The sequence below is a fragment of the Urocitellus parryii genome, chromosome 4, assembly GCF_045843805.1.
Source record: "Urocitellus parryii isolate mUroPar1 chromosome 4, mUroPar1.hap1, whole genome shotgun sequence".
Lineage (NCBI taxonomy): Eukaryota > Metazoa > Chordata > Mammalia > Rodentia > Sciuridae > Urocitellus > Urocitellus parryii.
The window spans coordinates 52844411-52866770 of NC_135534.1; the positions used below are offsets into that span (position 1 = coordinate 52844411).

The 22360-nt window shown below is 42.5% G+C and overlaps 1 protein-coding gene across 2 annotated transcripts in view; it reads left to right on the plus strand.

The window, feature by feature from the left end:
* Positions 1 to 22360, plus strand: part of Irag1 (inositol 1,4,5-triphosphate receptor associated 1) — a 126210-nt gene that overhangs the window by 91719 nt on the left and 12131 nt on the right. For both annotated transcript variants that reach the window (XM_026395897.2, XM_026395898.2), the window contains exons 13-19: positions 3173 to 3203; positions 6285 to 6425; positions 6952 to 7083; positions 9481 to 9622; positions 15659 to 15708; positions 16255 to 16362; positions 18195 to 18259. In XM_026395897.2, coding sequence (XP_026251682.2) covers positions 3173 to 3203; positions 6285 to 6425; positions 6952 to 7083; positions 9481 to 9622; positions 15659 to 15708; positions 16255 to 16362; positions 18195 to 18259 — 669 coding nt within the window. The remainder of the gene's footprint in view (positions 1 to 3172; positions 3204 to 6284; positions 6426 to 6951; positions 7084 to 9480; positions 9623 to 15658; positions 15709 to 16254; positions 16363 to 18194; positions 18260 to 22360) is intronic.

Here is a 22360-nt window from a genome sequence, read left to right on the forward strand (position 1 = left end):
CAATCCAGATAGTCCACTTACCTATAACTGAGAGAGCCTAGGTCTGAGATTTGCATAAATGGAGCAACCACATGAAGAATGATTGCTTAAAAAACCCACCAGACTTCTTCCACTCCTAGAGGGTAGTGCCTTTGCTTTCGGAGCTGTGGTTTCCTTCCTTTCACAACAGAGGTCATAAGTACTCTGTCATTGGTGGGGTGTGATGCTGGCTAAATGAGATCATGTGTGATCAGGGAGTTATGACATAACAGGCCCTTGAGAGCTGAGCTAAAAAGTGAACAGTTTGGGTATTTGAGAAAATACTATGCTATAAAGACTATGAAACAGGGCACAAATAGACAATGACATGGGAGAGAAATATTGAGTGGGGGAAGTTCTCTGTGATGATCTAATAAATCTGAGATACACAAATGACAAAACAAGATATCCAGGCAAATATTTTGGTGAAAATTTTTTCAAACCAAAAACATTAGTCATTTCAACAAATGGTGGTGGGACAGATAGTCACATGCAAAAGATTGAATTTATGGGCTGAGGTTGTAATTCAGTGGTAGAGTGCTTGCCTCCCATGCATGAGGCCCTGGGTTCAATCCCCAGCACCACATTAAAAATAAAAAAACAAATAAAAGTAAAGATAGTGTGTCCATCTACAACCAAAAACAATATTAAAAAAAAAGAGTGAACTTATAACCCTACCTCACACAGTACACACAAAATATTTTAACTCAAAATGGACCATAGAACTAAGTTTAAGATATGACACTTTTTTCTTAGAAGGAAACAGGAATAAATCTTCATGACGTTAAGTTAGTGCATGTTTTTTAGATGTGATGCCAAAAATATAAGACAAAAGGTAAAGGGGCTGGAGATGTGCTCAGTGGTAAAGCACTTGCCTAGCGTATGTGAGGCCCTAGCACTATCAAAAAAATAAAAATAAAAAAGAAAGAAACAAAAAGGGTTAAACAAACAGATGAATAGTACTTCATCCAAATAAAAAACTTCTGTGCTAACAAACAATGCCATCAAGAAAGTGAAAGGCAACCCACAGAATAGGAGAAAATATTTACAAATTCTTAATCTGATAACCAACTTGTTTCTCTATCAAGAGTTCTTATAATGCAACAAAAGGACAAATTATTGTCCTTTTTCCTCAAATAACCAAAGATTTAAATAGAAATGTCTTCAAAGAAGATATACAAGGAGTCACATGAAAAGACACTCTGTCCCTTCAGAGGTATGTGGCTCTGCCTCCTAGCTGCCAATGCCAGTTTATAAGGCCTAGTTCTGCTTCAGGAACTGGCTGGGCATGGGGCTTCTTGGCTTAAATCACACACCTCCCTGTGTGTGTCCTGCTGCGCCCACCTGGGAATACCACGTACCATAAAAAAAAAACAATAAAAAAACACAGTTGGGTGTGTTCAAGAGCAAAAAAGCAGTCAACAAAGTAGTTGTTTCTGAGTCAACAAAGTAGGAGGATAAAGGAATAAAGTTAGATTAATTATTTATGAAAATAGGCAGAATTGCACATAATACATAAAGCCAGGAGTCAGAGGCACTCTCGGTAAGCTTTGATAAATCATGTAGAGAGTGTGTGATGCTCTATAAGAATATGTGGTAAGAGTGAGTCGGCCCTCAGAGGAAAGGGCCTGATGGGTGGGGCTGTGACCAGGGCTGTAACATAGCACATCTTTGCAGCTGTTTATCTCCTGTCCTACTCTCGGCTGACTTGGTGGCCGTGGGGTCTTGTTGCCTCATCCTAACAGGAAGGCTCTCACAGTCCCTCCTGGAGGGTGAGAACCAGCCCCTTGCAGAGATGGCTGACCCCTACCTTTGATCTCAGGTCCCTCTGCACCCGTGAAAGGGAGGAAGCTGTGTTTCCTGTGAAGCTTATTGATGGCAAGCTCTCTTGCCAAGTCCTGTGACACTGGTCGGACCCCTCCCGGCCTCCCCACCCAGCACAGGAAAGGGCCTGTGCATTATTTACATTATCTGGGTTTCAGAATACGTCCAGCTTTAGTTACTAGCAGGAACAGAGGTGGCAGCCACACAGCGTGGGCATGCAGATAAAGGAACTGCTTTCTGGGGACAGGCTGTGGGACCTGCACATGACAAGCAATTCTTGGAAGGGCCCCCTTTGTGCCAAATGGGACTCCCTTGACATTCTGATTCCTGCCACAGAGGGTCTTGTCATGGAGAAGAGCTCAAGATACTCTTTCCTATCTTTAACTCTTTGGCCACATGGAACTTTGTCACAGCGGTCAAGAATGAAAAGGTCAGACTTTGCAGACCTAGGTCGTCCAAGGAAAACTGTAACAGCAACTTGGATATGTACATAGTTTGTAAATTACAAATGCATATGCACTTATTAATTCCTCATAGCAAGCCTGTGAGTGAATAGTGACAATAGCTAACATTTCCTGGGTACTACTGAATATGGATGTCCTTTAGCAGTTGGCCCTCGGAATTCATGAAGAATTGGTTTCAGGACCCACCCCCTTCTGCATGGATACCAAAAATCTGCAAATGCTCAAGTCCCTTGTTTAAAATAACGTAGTATTGCATATATTATAGACATCCTCCTGTGGATTTTAAATATAATCTCTAAGTGACTTATAATATCTAGTGCAAGGGCAATGCTATGTAAATAAGAATTTTACTGTATTATTTAAAGACTATGACCAAAATAGTCTGCACATCTTCAATACAGACACAATTTTCTTGAATATTTTCGATCTGCAGCTGGCCAAATCCAGGAATGTAGAACCCACATATATGGAGGGCTGCCTGTATTTATGGGTACATACCCCTTCATACTACATACATTCGCATGTTTTTTATTAGACTTCTGCAAGGTAGATAATATTATTCCCATTTTACAGATGAGCAAGCTAGCACTTATAGAGATTAAATAACTTATCCAAAGTCATAGAGGTAGAAGTGACATTGCTGGAGGACTGACCCCAGGATCTAATGTTTTCTTCAATGCTACCTCTGCAAGGATCAGAGTCTCATAAAAGACAGAGAACACAAATGGGACTCTGCCGTATTCCCATCTCACCAACTCAGCTTACTCTATTTCTGAGAATACTTGTCAGCTGGTCATTCAAAGTCACCTTGTAGTTTATTTACTGGGCTGGATAAAGTTCATATATGTATTCTCTCTTTTTCACAGCACCCCTCCACTCACTGAAAAGGAAGTTGAGGTAAGTGATTCAGGTGCTTTATGCAATTGAGTGCCTGCGATTAACTCAGCTTATTCAAAATATCTCTTCCTCCAGCCCCGATCCTTACATTTTTACACACACAAAAAAAACCCAAGAACAAATGACCATGAATAACATGGATATTCATACCCAACTGTTGAACCGACGAGATTCCCACTCTTGTTCCTGTTAATAGAGGATTTGGTCAGAGGTGAGAAGGTAGTTGGAAATTCCGTGTTCCTTTGAGGAGTGTATGTTTTTGAAGTGTACATTTTTGATGCACAAGTTCAGCTGGCAGGCTGCAGAATTATATCAAATATTTTTTAAAGGAGTAAAAGATGATAAGATTTCTTTTTTTGTCTTTTAAAAATAGCTTTTATTATTTTAGAACAGTTTTGGTTTATAGCAAAATCAAACAGAAAGTACAGAGATTTCCCAAATACCCTCCAACACTATATAACCACAGAATTTTTTTATTTAATTGATTTTATTTATTTAAATACACAACAGTGGAATGCATTACAATTTTTATTACATATACAGAGCACAATTTTTTATATCTTTGTATATAAAGTATTCACGCCAATTCATGTCTTCATACATGTACTTTGGATAATAATGTCCATCACATTCCACCATCCTTGCTAATCTCTTGCCCCCTCCCTTTCCCTCCCACCCCTCCGCCCCATCTAGAATTCATCTATTCCTCCCATGTTCCCCCTCCCTATTCCTCTATGAGTCAACCTCCTTATATCAGAGAAAACATTCAGGCATTTGTTTTTTGGGATTGGCTAACTTCACTTAGTATTATCTTCTCCAACGCCATCCATTTACCTGCAAATGCCATGATTTTATTCTCTTTTATTTCTGACTAAATTCCATTGTGTATATATGCCACATTTTTTTTTTACCCATTCATCCCCTGAAGGGCATCTAGGTTGGCTCCACAATTTAGTCATTGTGAATTGTGCTGCTATAAACATTGATGTGGCTGTGTCCCTGTGGTATGCTGTTTTTAAGTCCTTTGGGTGTAGTCCGAGGAGAGGAATAGCTGGGTTAAATAGTGGTTTCAGTCCCAGTTTTCCAAGGAATCTCCATACTGCTTTCCATATTGGCTGCACCAATTTGCAGTCCCACCAGCAGTGTATGAGTGTGCCTTTCCCCCCCACAACCTCGCCAACACTTGTTGATTGTCTTTATAATAGCTGCCATTCTGACTGGAGTGAGATGATATCTTAGAGTAGTTTTCATTTCTCTTATTTCTAGAGATGATGAGCTTTTTTTCAAGATAAGATTTCAAGTTTCAAACTTTAGTTTCTAGGGAAAAGGTGCTAGCCTTCTGAGGGCTTTAGCTGCAATAAAGCCAGCTCAGCTGCCAGTAGCACAGCCGTCCCTGACTTGACCTTAGTCCTCTTAGGCCTTCTTATCCCAAGGTGGGTGGGGAGTGAGCTGAGAGGAATTTGCATTTCACTCTGGTGAAGGCATTTGCATTTCACTCTGGTGAAGGCATAGATGCACAAGGAGACCTATCAGAGGTGAGACAATGCAAACCACTGGTGTGGACCAGATAAGCAAAGGAAGACAGATAAAATGAAATGTCTGCCACAGATGGCAACAATAATCTTGTTCTAGACACAGCACTTAGAGCTTGAGCATGCATAGCTGTCCTTTCAGCTCTGAAAAGCAAGTGGAGCAGGAATTAAAGAAGAAAAACTTACCAATCAAATAACTTGCGAAGGTCCCACATCCAGTACTTGGCAAAACTAAGATTTGGACCCAAGTGTTCCATTGAATCAGGACTTGATGCCATTAAGGTACAGAGAATTATGCATTGAGCATTAATCATAGTTTTGACGGAAGCCGAGTAGAACAGAGAATCCACATCACAAGGCTGAGAGCTCAAAGCCCACTCACTGACATTTGTGAACATGAGCCATGGGCAGTTTGTTTAATGGCCAGATTCTATCCTCAGATGGGTCTTGACAGTCAGCTCCCAGCATGGTGGAAGTAAAACAGACTTTGGAAGCAGTCCAAGAATTAAGTCCTGGCTCTGCCACTTCCTGTCACCTTGAACAAGTTAATGACCTCTCTGGTCCTCTCTTTACCCACAAAATGAGTATATTAGTTCCTACCCCAGAGGGTTGTTGAGGGATTGAACAAAGTAAGGTTTGTAAACTCATAGCAGCCCTGGCATAACGTAGATGTTCAAGAAGGAGTCGTTTTCAATATTGCCAGTGTCATCATATGGAGTAAGTTCAGTGCCTTCAATACTGTCTGGAGACGTCTGCCCACTCAGGCACAGTTAGTGACCACTGGATGTAAATCTGCTACCGCTGGACTCAGGCCAGGCAGATGAAGGCTATAAAATTGAAGACTCTTCCTGCCTTCCTGTGTGGAGTCCTTCTGTCTAGTCCTCCCCAGTAGATTCCTATTTCTCCGGGGTTTCCGTGTCTGATCAATACCACCTTTTAAAAATGTAATCATGAACGCCATGATGCATTTTTGGCATGGAATATTTATTCCAGGAAGCTTATTCTAACAGAACCATACCTGGCCTTATTTAATCCCCTGGCAGCTACCTAAAGCTGCTATTGATATAAGATTTGGAGCAGTCAGGCAAGATGCTTGTTGAAGTTTTGCTTTAAATCAACAAAACTTAAACCTCAAATAGGGTTTCTTTAAATACAGAGGTTTCATGCAAAATCTCCAAAATCCCCTGTGCAATAAATCCTAGCATAAATCCAAACTGCTTACACAATCAGCTTCACTGGCCTGAATTTAAACCCAAATACAGGATGTTACTTTCTTAAAATACAGGGGAAAGCAGAGTGTTATTCTCTTATTATTTTTTGGTAAAAAGCATTTGGCCTTCTGGTCCTGGAAAGGGCCTGGCCTGGACTTCGGGTTGCTTTTCTCCATCATTTGTGTGGTTTACCATGAAGTGAGTTTCACTTACACATGGCTGCCTTGGTGCCTTTCTCTGGGGGCCATTGTAAAATGCTTGAGCAAGAAACACACCTGCAGCCTTGTTCCCTGCAATAACTCCTCCTAGCACCTCTTCCGCACTCTTGTTCCCAACAGAACGTGTTTGTACAACTGTCCTTGGCCTTTAGAAATGACAGCTACACCCTGGAATCTAGAATTAACCAGGCTGAAAGGGAACGCAACCTGACGGAGGAGAACACTGAGAAGGAACTGGAAAACTTTAAAGCTTCCATTACGGTAATTGTGGAGTTTGATTTAAGGAATTCTTGCAGGAGGGACTGTCTCCAAGGGTCAGGCCAAGTGTCACACATCTCTTGGTCACCAAGTAGAGACTTCTGAAATGAGAAAAGGAGCCAAGATCTTGATAGGGCCTTCCTCAGAGAGCTGGGGGAGCTGAGGCATAGATCCTGAAGGCCAGATTACCTAGGTCTGTGAATGAGGCCTCGGAGCCCTTGGGAGCTTCTCAAGAGGGGCTGGTTGCCTGCAGATGACTCCTTTCAGACCAGCCAGGTATACAGTATCTACGTAGGGCTTCTCCAATTTCCAGAAGATGCTGTGGCCCTAGCCCTGTCTTAGCGAAGATGAGGCCCAGGGCTTGTCTCATGAGCCTGTCAGATTATTAGGCTTGGTATCGCTCCAGTCAGCTCAGGCTGCTATAATAAAGTGCCATAGACTGGGTAGCATATGCTTTTGGGGAGGGCACAGACACTGGGTCCACAGCACTACATGAGGACCCTGGGTGATGTTCCTTCTCGCTTCTCAGTCCTCAGCATCACTCTGGCACCACTGTGAGCATCGTGAGACCTACCAGAAGCTGCTGGAGGACATCGCTGTCCTGCACCGCCTGGCTGCCCGTCTCTCCAGCCGAGCCGAGGTGGTGGGGGCTGTCCGCCAGGTGAGTCCCACCAACCCCAGCCTTGCTGACTGGTTCTTTTCTACTTGTGATAACTAGCACAGTGACCAGCAGGGACAACTAGAGACAACACCCAGTGACGTGTTGCTCTGTGCCAGGAGGAGGTTATTGACCTATTGTTCAGAGTATTTTTATTGACCCACAAAACCCTCAAGATGCTTCCTGGAAAAAGCTTTCTGTAGACACGTAAGTTTGGCAATGACTGTTTACTGTCTTTCTTCTTGGAGATTTCTAAAGCATATTGGTATTGAGAAGTCCTGTAGGAAAAAAGAATGGGTACTGAAAAAAGGAGAAGATGAAGGCAATGAAGAAAGAGGAGGAGGAATCCTTAAAAAAAAAAATAAAGTTTAACTTGTATTTCCCAAATGTATTTGACTAAAGAACCCCTCACTCAATTTTTCTCACAAAGTAACTATTTAACTCCCATGGAACAAGGATTGAAAAAAACATCCTTTAGGAAAAGCTGTTTTGTTTCATTTGATTCATCCATTAATCCTCCAAAGTATCTGTCCCTTTTCCTAGATGAAGATATAGAAGATCTGAAAGGCATAGGTTGAGCATTCCTAATCTGAAAATCCAAATTCTGAACTATTCCAAAGTTTTTGCACCAGTAATGATGTATCAAGTGGACAATTCTACACCTGAATTCATGTGTCAAATCACAGTCTTAATGTAGATGTTCTAAAAATATTGTATGAACTTACCCTCAGGCTACAAGTGAATGGAATACATGAAACATTAATGCATATCATGTTTAGACCTGGCTTCCATTCTCCAAGGTATCTCATTATGTATATGCAAATTTTCCAAAATCTGAAAAAAAATCCCAAGTCCAAAATGCTTCTGGTCCCAAGTGCTTCAGATAAGAGATACTCAACCTGTGACAGCACCAGTGAGTGGCAAAGCAGGGGTGCAGGCCCAGGTAAGGCTCTCTCTTGGTCACTTTGGTCCACTCTGGTCCAGCATGGTGTTATAGGGCCATACTGCTCAAGTTCTAGTCCTGGTTCCACCCCTCACTTGCTGTGAGACCTTGGGATGGGTACCAAGCTCTCTACGCTTCAGTTTCTTCAGCTGTGAATGAGGATGATCATGGGCCTGCCGTAGGGTTGCTGGAATCCTTGTAAAGTACTTTGATGTTGTCATGACGGTTGCTATTTTCATGGACCCACATCCTGCTGCACTGGATGCATGAGAGGATGTTCCTGGGGTGTAGCCCTGAGCACTGCCTGTGAAATGAAAAGACAAGCCACAGGCCTGACCCACCCTTGTGTCCTTCTGGATAGAGCTCCTGACTCAGCAGTGTAGCCCAGGAAGTCACCCAGCTGGGAGCAGCCACACAGAGAGGATGCTAGGGAGTGGCCCGTCTCAGCGCCACTGAGCTATCGGGACCTCTTCCAGGGAAGTCAAAGGGGAAGTCCCTCTGAGGCCAGATGGGGTCTGAGCTAGACCCTCTGAGGGACAAAGAGACACTGTCCTCCCAAACGTGTGCCACTCTCCCAAACGTGTTTTTTTGTCCCCTATGTTGCTCACTCCATCTTTGCTCTTCTTTAAATGGCTTCCTCTCCCTGGCTTCTGTCCCAGTCCTTGCCTTCGTCTCTGCTTCCAATGGACTACTAGCTCGAGTGCTTGTCCTGTCTTTCTCTGTTGCTGTCACTGCCACCAGTCTCACTCCCTTTCATCTGTCTCCACTCATATCGCCTCTTACCTTAAGAAATTGAGTGGTTCCACTTTTTATTCAGGATAATCCTAATTCCCCCATTTAGCATTTAGGGTCCTTCGCAGCCTAGTTCTAGTTCACCTGTTTTTCTTACTTCTTCTTCCCAGCTGCTAACTGACCCTTGCCTGAGTGGGACAACGGCACAGCCCTGGTTTATGCCTATTGTCCCAGTGAGATTTGTAATGGCACCCCCTTTTCACTCTCTAAAGGATTCCTGTCTGGAGGATAATTCCACACCTACATTCAAGCCTTATGAGGTCCTTCCTTGACTCACCTTGGGGTTCCCTGGCCTGCATGCTCTTTGTGTCCCCCGCCTACATGTGTCTACATGCTCAGATGCTGCCCACACCCTGCATCCATGACTTCATCTCATCTCCACCCACCCTCCCCTGACCCATTCTCTGCAAGCAGAAACAAATCCCTTCCTCCTCTCACTTCCTGCTGCACCAGGCTGTGCCTTTCTCCTTATCCCTGGGCACAGGTACCTGAGTCCAACTCTTGGTTTGCATCTTGGGCAGCAGTCTCATAGGGGGCATTGTCACATTCGATGGGCCCCAGTATCCTTCCCAATCTCACAGCGCAGAGCCTGGCTTAGAGCAGACAAGTGCTGCTAGCACCTTTCCTCCAATTGCCCCCTGAACACATGCTCTCCTTCCCTGCAGGAAAAGCGCATGTCAAAAGCAACAGAAGTGATGATGCAGTATGTGGAGAATCTGAAGAGGACCTATGAGAAGGACCATGCAGAACTCATGGAGTTTAAAAAACTTGCAAATCAGAATTCAAGCCGCAGTTGTGGCCCCTCTGGTAAGGGACTGGGCTTCTGCTCCCATCTTGCTCTCAGCTAGGACCAGAGGGATCAGGACAGCCCCAGGACCTATTTCCAATTGCAAGTCTCCCTTCCCCTGCCCAATGTCATCCACAGGGCATTTGCAGCAGCTGCTCCAGGGAGCCTGGGGTCCTGGAACCAGGAAATGGGAATGACCTCTTGACTCCCAACACAATTAACCAGAGTGACTCTCTACAGACACAAAAAATACAGGCTGCAAGAGCTTTCTTTACCTTGTGAGAATGACCCCAAACCCCATAAATCTTTGTGCTTTGGGACCCCCCTTTTAGGTACCATATGCTAAAGAAATTGGGCTTTATTCTGGAAAGCATTAGGGATACGACCAAGGATTTTAATCAGGAAAATGACGCTATCATATGTGTAGTTTAAGAAGGTGCCCTCCAGCCGCGGTGCATCAATCACATTACTGGGGTAGAGCACAGCCAAGGAGCCCATGGAGAGGGTATTGCAACCGCCCAGGTGAGGGGTAAAGTCTGGGCAGTGGGGGTGGAGTGCAAGCCTGGCAGATGGAGGTATTGCTGAGATAAAGAGCAGACTCAGGGCAAGACAATGTTTTAAAGAAATCCTCTCAGATATATATTTTAAGTTCTACACAAATTGCTATAGGAACACAGAGGGCTGCCTGCTGATTCTGCTTAAGGAAGTCAAGGAAGGCTTCACAGAGGGATGGCATCTCCTCAGTATTTTAAAATAAAGCTAGGAGTTCTGCAGTTAAGAGGGGCAGATTCATCCCAGGTGGAGAAAACAGCACGGACAAAGATGTGGAGGTTGTAGGTGAGAAGATGAAGCAGTTTGATGTGGTTGCGATGGTGGTGTGTGATAGGGACAGGTTGAAGATGACACCTGCTAGTCCAGGGCTGCCTGCCAGGCCATGATGATATCAATGCAGGCCTTTGTCCTCCAGCCAGAGAGGAGTCATTGGTGAGTCTGTCATGTGACATGATCAGATTTTATTTTTAGAAGATCACTCTGACTTCAGTATGCACAGTACATTAAAGAAGTGTAAAGTTCAAGTGGGGAAGGATGAGTTAGGAGGTTCTTGCTCAGTGCAGGAGGGAGATGTCAGTGCCTATCAGGACTTGGGCTCTACTGATGAGGGTAGTTAGTGGAGAAAACAGACATTTTAACATCAGGAATCCCAGTGGAATGCAAACATCCAGGTCACCAGGAGGAGAAAGAGTGCAGAAAGTATAATAGATGGAGAAACTTTATAAACAGGAGGTTTCACAAGTTTCCTGGGAAACATCAGTGACACTTCCCAGAGTCCAAAGGCAGTGCACGCACGCTCCAGGCTGTCTGCTTTGGATCTTTGCAGCAAGGCTCCTGACCCCTAGGGATCTGGGCTTCTAGCAAACCACTCTCAGCCAGTGCTGGAAGAGGGGGAAGGGACCACCAAGGAAATCTTTGTACCTGGGTTATCACATTATTGTTCTATAAGGTGCAAGGTCTCCCGAGGACCACCTTATCCAGGATTCATGGGATGAACTTCAGTCTTGTTCGTTAATTCTACACTTATTAAGCATCGTCTGTGTGCCCCATATGATATTGGAATATAGAGTTTAAGGCACTTAGTCCCAGACCCAAAGGAGCGCCCAACCTGTGGGGAGGTAAGGACGCTGTAGCCAGTGCCTTAGCAGAAATAAGCAGATTTCCACATCTGCTCTTGGGGGATAGGAAAATGCTTACAGTAGGAAAGGATATGATAGCTGAGTCTTGACTGATGAATCAATGGTTTGGCAATATTTGGCCTCCCTTCCATTGTTTTTCTAAGCTGTGCCTTCTCTTGAGCTGGTGGCAAGGGGTCAGCACTCACCCAGCAGGTGTGTCCCTAAGAGATGTTATGTCCATTCCCAAAGACTGCTTTTTAAGCCTTTACATAATTTCTGACCATCTTTGTCAATGAGACTTTGAAGACTTCAGTGAAATAAAATATCCCTGATTTTTTAAAAAATGAGGTACATTAAAAAATTTCTGAATCTGCAACATGCTGATTATGTGTATATTATATTAAGATAGATTTTTAGTGGTATAAATACTAGCTCAGGGAAAAGAAAGATTTATAAGGATCTTAAAGCAACTTATTTTCAAATAACTCATTTCCATTGAATGAATTACAGTGAGGCTCAATTCATTGTGTCACTGATGCCCTTCTTTTTCTTTCTTTATAAAAATGTGTCTGACTTTGATAGGCCCAAATTTAACCTCATTGTGTTAATTTATATTTCTGTGCTTTTACAAATATTCACTGAGATTTACATCTCCACTTCTGTAAATTCTCGAATTATGATGTTTGCCCACTTGTAAGATGGGTATTTTATTAATTTACGTGAACCCTTCAGACATAAAGAATTTCATTTGGTTCTGCAAACTGGGCTGACTAGAAAACTTGAAAATCCTTTAACCACAAATACTTAGAAATTTCTAAAGGACAAAATCAAGCAAGCAATCTTAAAGAAGAGCTGAATCCACAGGAAAAGAAATTGAAATACTCAGATACAAGAAAAGAAAAGAGAACTGAAACCAAGCTGGCCCTGCAGCTTCCTAGGGAACAGAGTCAGCCTGAATTATCTGGGGGTGGAGTGTTTGCACTCCAGGGCCACGGCTGTGGCTGCTCACAACAGAGTTGACACTGAGATTCACACAGAAGGCAGAGACCCTCCAAAGATTGTACCTTTGTAGAATTTTGTTGAGGGGAAAACAGTCACCAACCAACATAGAAATAAATAAGGAAGTTTGTCTGTTTCATCCTGCATTCTAGTAGGAAAAAAAAAAACACTTTCTCCTTCCTCATAGGAAAAGTACATATCCAGAGTGAGAGCAGTAATGATGCAAAGTGCGGGGAGCTGAAAGAACAGCAGGATGGGGCCTCAGGGAACACTGTCAGCCACTCAGAGAGGCACACCCTGCTCCAGGACACACAGGCTCCCTCTAAATAGCATCTCACTGAAGACAAGTTCACGGCATAAAATGATAAATACAACATCACTGAGAATCATCAGATCCACCGAACAATAGGATTGTAGCCTAAGAACATCGTATAGGAAAATAATTTTTTTTTTTTAAAGATACCTTTAAGGGGCTGGGGTTGTGGCTCGGTGGTAGAACATGTGTGAGATCCTGGGTTCGATCCTCAGCACCACATAAAAATAAATAAACAAAATAAAGACATTGTGCCCATATTAACTAAAAAATATTTTTAAAAAGATGCCTTTAAAATTATTAGAGAGATAAAAGGATGAATGGAAGATATGAGAGTAAAAGGGTATAGTTATCCAAAAAGAAGAAAATAGAATTCCTCAAAATGAGAAACAGGGTCATCCCTAGCATGCATAAGGCTCTCATTCAAACCCCATCCTGAAAAAAAAAAAAAAAAAAAAGAAAGAAAGAAAGGAAAAAGAAACAAGCTAACTTTGATCAGGACAACAAATAAAAGTTCCTGCCTCCCAAATGACCTATCAGTGTCTGTACTTCCTGGACAAGAGCAAGGCTTTCTTCCACTTTGAGGAATTACATTGTGCACAGTGTTGACTAAAACATCCTCATCTCAGTTTACCAGTGGCCAAGATGGAAATAAAATTCCCATTATACAGAAAAGGTGACTGAGGTGCAGGTTGCTTGTTTGACAGGGAGACTTAGATTTCCTACTTCATGGAGAAAAGTAAAGGATTTCATTTTCAGGTTTGTAGCACATCAGGGCTCTCTGATTTTAAAACTCTGAACTGATTCCTGCACAATAGCCTGTGGCCTGTAGGTCCTCTTTCTCAGGGAAATAGAAAATTTCCTAAAAATAGGGTCATGGAAATAAAAGATTGAGTAGCTGAGGTGCGGTAGATGTGGTAGTTACAGTAGTTGAGGTGATTCCTCAGTATTCTAGGTATCTTCCTTCTGGGCACCCCTCCCCATCCCCTGGAAGTTAGGCTAGGCATGAGAGCTGGCTTTGTTACATGAGATGTGTCACATCTGAGCTGAGGTCCTTAGGAACTAGTGTGTAGTTTGCCCTGCCTTTCTTCCTCCTGACCTGACTATGGTCACTGCCCCAGAATACTGAAAGGTCCAGCTTGACTGGTGATAGAGTAGGTATAGTCACCCAAAAGGCAACTCAGAGGAATACAGTGAGTAAAGAAATAAAAGAAACATTATGAGATCTGGGATGTAGAGTCCAGAGTGAGATAGTCTGCAATCCATTTATTAGATGATCCCTAAGAAGCAAATTAGAGCCAGAACATTCTCAAAGAAAGAATAGCTGAGGATTTTCCACAACTAAAGAAAGACCTAAATCATTGAATTCAGTAAGCATAGTGAATTCCATGCAGAAGACATAGCTCACGAAAGAGAAGCTTCAGAAGAACAAAGACAAAGTGAAGATCTTAAAAGTCACCAGAGAAAGAAGAGAGTTGACAAAGCAATGGCAAGTCTCAAAAGCAATAATGGTACCAGAAGACCATGGAGTAACCTTTTCAAAGAGCTGAGAGAAAATTATTGACAACATAGAAATAAAAGTGAGATATAAGCAAATCACTCAAAATAGAGGGCTAGGTCAAGACAACTGGAGACAACTAATGAGAAAGTTCACCTCTCACAAGTCCTTGCTCAAAAAACAACTAATTTGGGGAAGAATGAAATTGAGTTAAAGAAATAAAATGAGCAGGATGTAAGAAAGAACAGTGACCAAACCAATTGTAAGTTTGTGGGCAGATCTAAATAAGCATTCGCTGTAGAAAACAATAATGAAAAATTTTGGACTATAAAACAAGGTGAAAGAAAAATAGTGAAAAAAACATATAATTAAAATTGGGGGATTGTTACTGTTTTAAAGTCTCAGGAAAAGAATAGAGATATTCATTAATTTTATATTTAAAGTCAAATTTAAATTTTGAAAGTTAAAGGAATACACTAAAGATTAGAACTACAATGAATAATTTTCAAACCAACATTAGAGGGCTGGGAATGTGGCTCAGGCGGTAGCGTGCTTGTCTGGCATGCGTGCGGCCCGGGTTCGATCCTCAGCACCACATACCAACAAAGATGTTGTGTCTGCCGAGAACTAAGAAATAAATATTAAAAATTCTCTCTCTCTCTCTCTCTCTCTCTCTCCTCTCTCACTCTCTCTTTAAAAAAAAAAAAAAAAACCAACATTAGAAGTAGATAAAGAATTAGAAAAAACTTAATGAATAAAGCAGGGTAAATAGAAAATATAAAATAATATAATGGAAATAAAAATATATGAATAATCATAAGAAATATAAGCAGCATAAACCTGTTGTAACAGAGAACCTCAGATTAAGGGAAAAAATACGTAGTTATGCACTTTTTAAGAGACACACCTAAAGTATATCGCTATGAAGGCTAGACAGATATACAGGCTAAATGATATTGGTCGAACTGAATTAACCTTGCAAATACCTGTCTTTGCACATATTCAGATGTTTCCTGGTGGCACAGTTATGCAGGTGTGATACTAAACACTTCATATAAATTATGTCATTTCATGGATATACTAAGAAGAAGAAAATCCTAGGGTGGTGGCTTCCTTTGTTCTGAATCATTGGGCATGTGATATACTGAAACTACTTCTTTAGCAAGTTTTCATTCTTACCAATACCACACCTTCCTTGCTCAGAGTTTCTCTGATTATACCTCCCTTAAGTGAGCATGAAAGACCCAATAAGCTTTGGTGTTGCTATGAGTAGATCTCACACATTATCCAAAGCGACACCCAGAGATTGTGTAGTGTTCAATAAAGACCAAAGGTTCCAGATTGTGACTTCTTATTAATGTCCAGTAGATCTAGGATAAAGATTTCATCCAAAAGAATTCCCATTCTGCAGATGATCATCTCAGAGAGTGAAGGGCCAAACTCAGTGTCCCAAACACCCAGACCATTGGGCTATTCCTTTGAAGGCCAGTTCTGACCATGGCTTAGTTTCTGCCTGTTTCCTGCTGAGGCCCACTTTGAAACTTACATGAGTTTTCTCTGTTTCCTCCTGTTGTAGAAGATGGGGTCCCTCGCACGGCGCGGTCCATGTCCCTCACCATGGGAAAGGTACGCATGTTCAAGGAATACTGGGGCTCCCAGAGAAAGTAGGACAGAAATTTCTGTGGTCACTCAAGAAATCATTCACTCATGGATCATAGGCTCCAGAGACCCTCTGAAAGTTTACATTGAGCTTCCATATTTGCTAGCTTCACCACTGGAATGTCACCTGTCTTGTACCTATGTAGTTTTCCCGACTATACATCCTTTAAAGAATGTGAAATGGTGCATAAACTTTGGTGCTGCTACAGGCAACTTTAATACACTATCCAGGATGTTTTTCAGAGAGCAGGGGGGTCATTTTCATTCTGTTTCTCCAGGATTTCATAATCTAAAGTAGGAACATGCTGAGAGATCCCTCACCACCAATAGAAAATTTGAGTCAAATTTGGCTCCTCACTTCACACCAATTTTCAACACCATCAGTATTCCAATACCAAATATCCAGTTAATGTCATTATAGCATTAGGAATTGGTAGGCTTTTTCCAGGCCATTCAGAACTTTGACTGTTATTACCTCCCAGAAAGTGGGCCTGGTCACTTCTCTTCCTACAGAACATGCCCCGCCGGAGGGTCAGTGTTGCTGTGGTTCCCAAGTTTAATGCCCTGAACCTGCCTGGCCAATCTCCCAGCTCATCACCCATCCCTTCCTTACCGGTCCTGGTGAGTATGATGAGGCCTGCCTCCCATTCCTGGTCTACCTTTCCCTCACACTCATGGCTACAGAGGGGACCCAGATTGGGGCAAGATAGATAAGAAAAGGAAATCACCTGAAAAGAATTTGGGTGGTAGTCTCAAAACATTTAATGGAGACTAGGCCACGTGTATACCACTGCTCTGAGAAGAGGTCTTAGTGTCCTTGAGCAAGGCATAAGCAGCTCAGAAAATATTCCTTACAAATAATAGCTCTTCATGCTTGAATCCCAATTTTCCAAGGTGGGTATTTTTTCCCCCACTCTGCAGTGGGTGTAAAGGGCTGAAGGTGAGTGGGAATGGGAGAGTTGACCTTAAACCCAGGCTCTCTGACCACAGAGTCTGCATTCTTATACCTCGTGTTATCCTGCCTTGATTCACGGCAGCATTGTATGTTACAGTAAAACATTGGAAACAACCCAAGGTTCATGCATAAGAGATTGGTAAACAAATTATTAACATTGCTATAAGAGTTTCTGTAGAATAGAATTTTTGTCCATAATTCATTATGAATAATTAGCAATAATACATATACATCTATATGTATATACTAGTTTATATATAGTATAACTCTGTTTTGTACTTTAAAAAAATATGTTTCTAGATGTGGACATAAAAAAATTCTGGAAGAACATACGTAAAATTTAGTAATGATAATCTTTGGACAAATGGTAAAACATGAAATTTTTATTTTCCTTTTGATGCCTTTTAAAATTCCTATAGTATGAATTTATGAGTGATAATCAGAAAAAAATCCATTTCAATTGCTTTAAATACAATTTTCTGTATTTGTAAGAAAATATTTTACACATTCCAGGCCTCTGTGTATCTGATTAATTCTACCTATAATGCTTGTAATTCCTTCTCCAATGGGTTCTCTATTCCCTGTTCGTAACTAGCATTTTTGTATAAACAATTTGTGTAAGCAATTGGTAGTTCAAGTTCTATTGCCACAGCAGTACATAGCAATATCTCTTCAGTTTCTTTCGCCTCTTCCCACCTCAAGCATTATCATCTATGAAATGATCCTCCATTTCCAAATCACAAACACAAGGCAACCTAAAAAAAAAAAAAAGGTGTTTTAAAGGTTGGTTAGTACATTTTAACAGACCTATTTCTTCCCATACTCTACCTAAAGGTGCAAATGTGGTTCCAAATATTTCTTTAGACTAGTGGTTAGAAACCAGGGCTGTACATTAAAATCATAAGGGGACTTTGAAACCATTGAATGCCCAGGCCCCTTCCCCAAGACCATGGGGTGGATCCATACTTTTAAATCTCTCCCCAGGCCATTTGTCTTCCAGGTGGTCCTAATGTGCAGCCCATACCCTCTGGGACAGAGCAAGGTGGGACTCCTTGGGAATGGTTCATACAAGGTGTTCCTGCTGGTGGATGCCTGCAGTAATGGCAGGCATCTCCTGAGAATTATGCTTGGAGCTGTAAATTTAGGGGCAGTGGTGGGCTTGTGTGAGCCCATCCCGGGGAACAAGGGACCAGCATTGCCTACTGGCATTCAGTCATAGTCAGGAAATGGGACAAAGGAAAACCGAGGGCTCCCCTCTAGAATGGAGCCTTAAAATGTAAAGTCTTAAGGAAACAAAGAGAAGGAAAAGAGCAAGTTTCAGATGTCTCAGGGAAGGCCCCAAGGGAAAGGGTAAACACCTGCACTCCCATGCAGGTTGGCAAGTTGGGGAGGGAGTGAGGAAGGGAGAGAAACAGCCCCTCCCCAGTGTCAGCAGAGGCTCAGCAGCCCTGACTTCTGTGGCTCACCCTCAATCCTCTGTCTCCTGTTTCCCATCCAGTCGGAATCACCCAACGGGAAAGGCAACCCACCTGTCGCCCCAGCACTGCCTGCACTTTTGGAAAAGTAAGTTTCTTGATTTTCCTCTTAATGTTGGGGATCCCTAAGGAAAGTTTCCCCAGCTTACCTTCTTTCCTCCCGTTCTCAACCCCAAAATTCAGTGAAAAGAAAATTAAGTTCTAGGGGTAATCAATGGGACTCTGAGATCCACAAAGATTTCAAATCCACTTTGTAAAATTCTTAGACCAGGAAGATGCTATGTCTGAGGCCGAGTGCATCCAATCTAAGAGCCCAGGAGAAACGGAAGTCTCTGCTGCTGATTAGGATTCTTGGGCTATAGATACAAGAAAGGCACAACTCAGCAGGGCTTAAAATATCAGTCCAGAAGTAGGGATGTGCAGTTTCCTTGCTTCTGGCTACTTCATCATCAGGCTTATGGTTATGGTTATGCTAGGTCCAGGCATCCCATCCAGACAGGACACTATCTGAGGAAATGCAGGCACCATTTCTTCCCTATTTCATTCTTAAGAATGAACCCGAAGGTTTTCTTAGTCTTCCCTCTTAGCTCATTGGCAAATTGGGAACATGGTCCCTTTCTAAACCAATTATAGGCTTTGGGACTGAGCTCGCCATTGTGGGCTTAAACTATTCCTTGGAGTTGGGGAGACATTCAACTTCCTCTGAAGCACAAGGACTCAGTGAAGAGGAGTAAATTCCTGAACAGAATCATGTTGCTCTTAGGAGGAAGGAAGAGAAGGGCTGCATTGGCAGCCTGGGGGTCTGTTTTGTCTGACTTCTCTAGGCGCCTATGCAATTCGCAGGTCTTTTCATCCTCAGCCAGAGCGAGACAGGCTGTTTCTATGTACTCAGGGGAGTTTATAACTTACTTTTCTAATTCTTCCATTTGCTTGGTGGAAAACATCTGGATCACAGCTGGCACCTCTCAGAACTTTCCCCTTGTATCTTTCTCTTATTCTTTCTCATTCCTTGCCCCGAGACAGCTTTAGTCCTTCATTTTCCATTGCTGTCAGAAAAGTTTTGCTTGACTTGGCAAGGAATGTGTACATTGGGCCCCTTTAGTCAGGTACAGACAAGTCCCCAAGCTCTCCACCCTCAGACTTGGCCTGTGCAGTCACCACCTTCTCATGCACTGATTCCCCCCTGAGTTAATCTTGCAGATTGCCCAGCATTCCCACCTTTGCCACATCACCCCCTGAGCTTGGAGGTCCTTCATGGTATGCAGTGCATCCTTCCCCTCCTCTTTCTTCTCCATGTCTGTAGAGAAGGTGTAAAGAAATGACAAATTAACTACCATGTGAAGTAACCGAGGATACAGAATCTTACCAAGTCCCTGGAATCATAGAGCCTAGCCCATGGACTCTAAATCTCTCCAGATATGGTCCCTTGAGGCTCTGAATGAAGAGTTATAAACCTCTGTCAACCCTCCCTTCACCAGTTCCACTTAATTCCCAAGTCTAGACCTACGGAGCCAATCAGGGCAGATGGGGGTCCCCATGCTCCCCCACATTCTGATCATCATGGAGCAGGGCCTGAACTTTGTAGAACTAATGTGCAGCTGAGAGCTTCTGTCCAAAACAGTGGAGATCAAGAACATGATGGTAGGAGAAACTAGGGTTCAAAGTCGGGGATGGCAGGCAACAGCCCCAAATCTAGAATGTCAGTGAGTGAAGATCAATGATGGTGTTAGCTTTGCCACACTTTAGAATCAGGAGAGAAAGAGCCAGAGTGAAAAACAAGGTAAGGTAAGTAAGAGGTTCCCAGGAAGGCATCTGCAGCTCCCTCCCAGGGCTGACCAGAGAGATGGCCACTCACCATGTGTGCTGCAGGCTGACTCCCCTGTTGGGAACCCGTCCTGCAAGGATGCTGTGAAGAGGGGAAGGAGGAGTCAAAGGAGAGGGTCGGGACTAATAGCAGCTTTTCCCTCCAGATTTATAAAAGGTGCTAAATGATTTCCATCAGATTTCATAAAACTAGAAACATTTTAGACTAACATTGAGACAGTTGGTGAGTGAAAATGAATTCACACCTTCTGTTCCAGACACAGATGCAGTCCATTCTAGCTACCCTGTCCAAACTGTTAAAGAAAAATAATGTGGTATAATTTAGTAGCCAGTGCTTTCTAGATTGCTGTATTCAACTTCATGTTAAAATGATTCCACATGCATCCAGTAATTAAGCAGGAAGGGACCTGGCTGAGCATGTGATAGGAAGATCGAATAGCCTGTGGCTAGTTCACAAATTCTCAAAAGCTGACTGCACTGCACAAAGTGATTTGAGAGAATTCTGGGCCTTGCGACTTGTAAGTCCTCTGGTGATAAACTGTTCTTCATTCAACAAGGCCTGGGAACGCACGGGCTTAAACACAGGTAGAGAGTTGTATTCAAAGTTAGAGATTAAAAAGAACAAAGCTTGGGTCGGGGTTGTGGCTCACTGGTAGAGCCCTTGCCTAACATGTGTGAGGCACTGGGTTCGATTCTCAGCACCACATACAAATACATGAAATAAACATCAACAACTTAAAAATATTTCAATCAATAAAAAGAGTAGTTCCACACCTTGGAAGAGCTGAATATTTGTAGCCTTTTATTCTTTAATTCTTGTGACATTTAATCACAGAGGACCAGGCACATAGAAGGCTCTCAAGGAGCTTCAGTCTAGTGGGAAAGGCAGATCGGAAACGGCCTATTATTTCACCAATGTGCTGGGTATTACTGGAAGGAAGTACAGGTTGCTAAGGGAGCAACACAAAAAAAAAAAATGGCAGCTAATCCAGTGTGGGTATAGGATAGCGGGAAGGAGGGGCTCAGAAAAATTCCCCCTAGGAACTTACTTTTAATGTGCATCTGAGGGGGAACATTACTTTTCAAGTGAAACCTATGGGTTATATAATTAGCGAGGTGAACATGAAGGAGGTTCTGAGGCAAGAAGGTGTGGAGTGTTTAAGGAATGATGATGATGATGAGATAATGATGATAATTTTATTTACTGCACATTTTTTGTGTGCCAAGTGTTTTACTAATTAATTTACATGATAATCTTATTTAATCCTTACAACAATCCCATACATATTTTATAGATGAGGTAACTGATGCTCAGAGAAATCATCACTTACCTGAACTCATGCAGCATAGTTCACACTCTTAACCTCTTAATAGACTCTCCCACTAGAAAAACAGGAGAAGTTTAGCGTGACTATTGGGAAGAGGATGGATTTAAGAGTTTTTTTGTTTTTTTTTAAAAGAACCTTGTGATTGGACGGACGTGCAGAGGAGGGGCGGGGAGCACGGTATGTGTGGAACTAATCACTAGGGGATCAAAAGAGCCAGGATGTGGATGATGCACAAAGCTAGTTGCTTAAAGGGTCCTTTATACTATGTACCATGGTGGAGTGTTTAATCAAAATCTCTAAAATCACAATCTTCTAACACTTTTGCAGTAGCTAGGATAAACACTAGGGTAAACCATTTAAATATTTCATATGCCATTAAATTTGTACAGTGAGCAACCCTCCCCCTTGCTGATAGTATTCTGGAGTAAATTATCTTCCAATAAACTTGTTGGGCCCTGGACCCAGGAATCTGGGACCAAATAAAAGGGAATAAAGAAGTTCCACTAACTCCAGTCATCTGGGCTGGCCTTGTTAGAGTGAGCTAGGGCAATGGTGATAGCTTAGAAATATTGCTGAGCCCAGGAAGATAAGATCTGTCCTTTGGAAAGGATTGTAGTCACTTTCAAATATTGTTTAATATGTGGAGAAAACTGAATGTAATAAACCTGCCTAGCAACACATTTTGACTAAACAGCCCCTCACTTTACTAAGAACTCAGGATACTGACAAACACTTTGACCTGGTGGACATGTGAGAACAATGAGCTTCATTTTAATGAATCACCCCAAAAAGAAGGTACATAGGATTTCAGGCTGGGGATGGATGCCAAGATCTGTGAGTATTTGGCCCAGAAAATCCCTGTGTAGGCACAGGCTGTGCTCAGCACTCATTTATAGACATGGAAAGATTCCTTTAGCCCAACCCAAACACTGGGTTCTCAGGAAACACAGAGAGGACCAGCCCATTTTCACAAGATTGGTAGACAGAGACTGGATAGATACATCTTGAAGAAGACAGAACAACTCAACAAACACCCA